This window comes from Macrosteles quadrilineatus, unplaced genomic scaffold (assembly GCF_028750875.1).
Source record: "Macrosteles quadrilineatus isolate MER2022 unplaced genomic scaffold, UCM_ALF_1.0 Scaffold_3__2_contigs__length_128488019, whole genome shotgun sequence".
NCBI classification, from domain to species: domain Eukaryota; kingdom Metazoa; phylum Arthropoda; class Insecta; order Hemiptera; family Cicadellidae; genus Macrosteles; species Macrosteles quadrilineatus.
Genome location: NW_026542596.1, coordinates 90,304,930 through 90,309,814, shown reverse-complemented (window position 1 = coordinate 90,309,814; position 4,885 = coordinate 90,304,930). Strand labels below are relative to the sequence as shown.

At 42.0% G+C, this 4,885-nt stretch overlaps 1 protein-coding gene across 1 annotated transcript; it reads left to right on the top strand.

The window, feature by feature from the left end:
• The first annotated feature begins 3,313 nt into the window (after positions 1-3,313).
• LOC128989358 (uncharacterized) lies at positions 3,314-4,516 on the top strand. The gene has a single exon (XM_054411246.1). The coding sequence runs from the start codon at positions 3,314-3,316 to the stop codon at positions 4,514-4,516; it is 1,203 nt and encodes a 400-aa protein (XP_054267221.1).
• The last annotated feature ends 369 nt before the right edge of the window (positions 4,517-4,885 follow it).

Sequence of the window (4,885 nt, the reverse complement as noted above, 5' to 3'; positions counted from 1 at the left end):
TTTATTTTATTTTGCTTCCAACGGTCCAAACAAACCAATTTACAATTATTTTTTTATATAATGCAAAGACAAGAAGAACAACAACTAAAATCTGAGCAATGTTGACTAACAATGAAAAAAATCTTTGATATAATTAACAATGAATAAAAATGTGTAGCCAACAAAGATAACAAAAATAATAACAACAACAACAAACAACAACAGCATAAACTACAATAGCAACAATAATAAATAACAACAGGAACTAATAATGACAATAGCATATAACAATAATAATACTACAATAGAAAATATAACAAAAGAAATAAATAAATAAACTGATATTTTACATAAACAACAAATCAAGGCAGCGCCTCACAGATCAACCAGTAACATCCTTTTTTTCAACGACTCGCCACTGATGGAGAAGAGGTCAATATCTTCCGGCAAGCTGTTGGCCAAGAGCTGGATGCGGGGAAATGTACTGTTGAACATGTACTGGGTTGAGTACTGGCGTCTAGCGAACGGATGAGTTTGGCGCAGGTGACGGGATGTGCGGAAGTTCAACTTATATAGTAGATCAGGTGCATCAATGTCTGAGTTAATTAGCTTCCTCAGGAACAGAAGGTCATTGATTTCACGTCGTGCAAGTAGAGGCCTCAAGTTTAACTGAAGTTGTAGATTCTGGATAGGAACGGTGCGGTAGTCATAACCCATCAGCACACCAACCAGACGAATGAAACGGCTCTACACGTTCTCAAGACTCTCAATCTGCCCAATCAGGTAAGGGCTCCAAACTGGTGATGAAAACTCAAGTAAAGGCCTGACTAGATGAATGTAGAGGATTCTCAATGCATTGATAGAGAACATGTTGCGACTGTTCCTTATAATGAAATATAGGGCAGAATTTGCTCTCTTGCAGATACAATTTATATGCTCTTGAGGGTTTAAATTTGGTGAGAGTATGACGCCAAGGTCCTTGATCCTGAAAGAACGTGGGAGGGGTTGACCGTCAAGTAAGTAGGGGAAGATAATGGGTGTGCTAGATCTGGAAAAGGATATCACAGAGCATTTTGAAATATTCAGAGTCATTTCATTATCACAGCACCACTTCATCAGCGAATCAATACCGTTCTGCAGAATTTGGCAATCATCCAGGGTTTTAATTGTTTTAAAGAGTTTAGCATCATCAGCAAAGAGCAAAATGTTCGACCCCTGAGTATGCTGTACCAGGTCATTAATAAATATTAAGAAAAGAAATGGGCCTAAAAGTGATCCCTGAGGCACACCGGAGACAGCAGAGAAAGGTTGAGATAGACAGCCAGCAACCCGTACCCGAAGAAAACGATCCTGGAGATAACTTCTTAACCACGCCAAGAGGCATCCGCCAAGTCCAATAGCTTCAAGTTTGGCAACCAGGTGTTTGTGACTTACACGATCAAAAGCCTTCGAGAAGTCAGTGTATATGGCGTCTACCTGATGAGAATCCGTAAAGGCAGTTAGAATGTGATCCTGAAAGGCGAGTAGGTTGGTAGTAGTCGAGCGTCCCTTAATAAAGCCATGTTGTTCAGTACATAAGATACTCTTGAGATGGAATGTCAATCTCCTCAGAACCAGGGATTCGAAGATCCTGGCAACTGTTGACTGTATAACCACCGGGCGATAATTCTTCACATCAGCGGGGGAACCAGACTTGAAGATAGGTGTTATATAACCCAACTTGAGATTGGTGGGGAAGATGCCGGCAGCCATGAGCAGGTTGAAATATACGGTAAGGTGAGGAGCTAAAACGCTACTACAGTATTTAAGAACCAATGGAGAAATGTCGTCAGGGCCAGCTCCCTTATTCACATCAAGCGAGTTCAACTCATCTTCAACCTCTACACAGCTCACATAGCAAGAGGAGATTGTGGTACATGCCTTGAAGTCGTATTGTGGTGGAGAAGAAGTCGGAGACTTGTATACAGAAGAGAAGAACTTAGAAAACAGGTTGGAGATGTCTTGAGGTTTTTCAGCAGCTTCATTATCAAGCAACATTCGGGAAGGAAGTGATGAGGTCTTCTTAGACGACTTGATATAACTCCAGAAGACACGAATGTTACTATTCAGAGATGAGTCAATAGATTGAATGTAAGCTGAGTAACATTTCCTCGTAAGTCTGTTGCATGCCGCTCGAATTCCACAGAATTGATGATATAGACGGTCATCAAGATTTTGCTTGTAGCGCTTATGTAGGTGCTTTTTCTTGATAATCATAGATTTGAGCTCAGGGGAGAACCAAATAGGAAATGATCGTTTACCAATGTATTTAGATGGACATGCACTCCTTATAGTATGAGTAAGTTGGAAACAAAAGTCAGAGAACAAGTCTTCAACGGGAGCAATATTATCCAAAACAGGGTAGTTAAGGCGTTGAACCCATTCGAATACATGGGCGAGATCACACTTCCTTAAATAAGGGGCAAAGACACTATAGTTGAGGTCTTCTGTAGGATTGATATCCAGGTCCATCTCCAAAGCAGGATGGTGACTTTCAGCATGAAGAAGAGGGTCTATGGCGTTGTGGACATTCAAATGTATAGAAGAGAAGACCAGATCAAGAAGAACTCCACGATCATTGTAGACATTGTTGTACTGCTTTAGATTGAGAAAATTCATAATATCACAAATACATTGGGCTGATGTATTGAGGTGGCTGGAAGGACTGGACCAGTCTACATTCGGTAAGTTGAAATCCCCAATAATCAGAAACGAATTTATGTCTTGCACTGTAACTGACAGTTCCTCCAGAATAGATGCAAATTCAATATACTGAGTAGAATTTTGATTAGGAGGCAGATAGACACCAGCCAGGATAAATAAAGAGTTCTTGAGCTTCAAGGCCGCAAAGACACATTCAATGTTAAGAGAAGAAGGGAAGAGTTCCCAAGAATCAAACTTGTCACGGATCGCCACGATAACCCCACCACCACAGGTTTTCTGGCTCGATGTGATGGATCTATCACACCTGTATACCCTATAATTGATGAAACCCAATTCCATACTGCTTATATCTTCTGAAAGATTAGTTTCCACCAGTATAACCACATCATACACTGAGACTAATTTGAATAGCTCCGTTTCTAGCTCTGAACTTGGATTTGATTCATACATCGTCTATCGGAAAGACCGCTCTCCCCTAACTAGCTACAAAGTAGATGGAGGTGGAGTTCTTATAGCCGTTCACAGGAAGTTCCTTTCTGCGGAGGTGACTCAGCCCGACTCCCCTATAGAAGCATTATTCGTGACGGTCAAAATTAATTCCTTTGTGAAATTCCTGATCTGCGCTGTGTACATGCCGCCTAACTCCAGCCCCACAGCTTATGATTTCTTTGGCGATTCAGTGATATATGCCACTTCCACCTGCAATAATGTTAACGCCATTCTGATTACCGGAGACTTCAATCTTCCGAGATTCGATTGGTGTAATCCTGTTGCTGCTGATGCTTCCCCCTCGGTAAAGGCTGTGCTCGATCTGGCATCACACCTGGACCTGACACAGATCAGTGGTGTGCTCAACAGCCGTGGTGTTCAGTTGGACCTTGTTTTTGGCTGCCCAGGTGTATTTTCTGTGTCTCTGGCTGATGATACCCTCATTGCAAACGAAGAATACCATCCAGGCTTGGCTATCACCGCTTCCTTGACCGGCTACAGCAGAGCGCCAACTAAGACCCCTTCCTACATCCGGAACACCAAGAGGCCCAACCTCGAAGCAGTGAAAAACGACCTGAAGAATGGTGTTATAAACTTGGACCGCGACTGCACTGACGTTGATTCTGCTTTCTCCAGCTTCTGCACCCAACTTAGCGATTGTATCAGATTCCACACTCCTTGGAAAAGAATAGGACTTTCTGCTTTCCCTCGCTGGTTCTCCAAAGAGCTAAAGGATTTAGTTGTACTTAAAAAGTCGCTACATAGGCAATACAAGGAATCACATGACCATATTGCGTATGAACGTTTCTGCAGAGTACGGGCCCACTGTAAAGTGATGGCCAGGGATTGTCGTTCCAGATACATCGGTCATGTTAACTCTACCATCAGCTCTAATGTTAAAGTGTTTTGGAGTTTCTTGAAGCAACTTGATAGAACATCGGTGGATCCCTCTGTGATGGGAGATGGTACTACAACTACGTCCCGTCCCGATGAGATGTGTGAGCTTTTTGCAAGTTACTTTTCCTCTGTCTACTCTCCTTCAACTCACATCGCCTACACACCGCTAGCAGACAAAACGTCCTTCGTTCTGGCTAGTTGTTCAGTGTCAGCTATAGAAATAGACAACAAGCTCATGAGGCTTGACTCCTCAAAATCCTGTGGTCCTGATGAGGTGACTCCGGGAGTTCTAAAATACCACTCAGAGCTAGTTTCCTACTTGCACTTTCTCTTCAATCTCAGTCTGGAACATGGTATCTTTCCAGCAGTATTGAAATGGGGATATGTTATACCCATATTTAAGAGTGGTGATAGGCAAATGGTCACGAACTACCGACCAATGTCTTAATAGAAGAACAACATGGCTTCTCCCCAGGTAAATCGACCGTCACCAACCTTCTTTCCTTCCAGAGTCAAGTAATGTGTGCCTTCAACCACCGGTCTCAAGTGGATGCAATTTACATTGACTTCAGCAAGGCATTTGACAAGATCAACCACCACCACGTTCTGCGGCCGCATCCTGGTCTCCTGCCAATGAAACTTAGTGTCTCCCGTTGTTATTCGTCTTTTGCTATCTTTTTCGTTTTCTGTAAATTTATTCATGTTAGAGTTATGTTATCGTTTGTTTAATACTGTTTTGTTGGATCAAATATTTACTATTGTTATTGCTTTTTCATATTCTATTTCGACTTCATTGTTATATTATTGTTATATTCAT

Excerpts from the sequence above, each read along its gene's own strand:
- LOC128989358 (XM_054411246.1), top strand. The coding sequence starts at position 3,314 with ATGCCGCCTAACTCCAGCCCCACAGCTTATGATTTCTTTGGCGATTCA.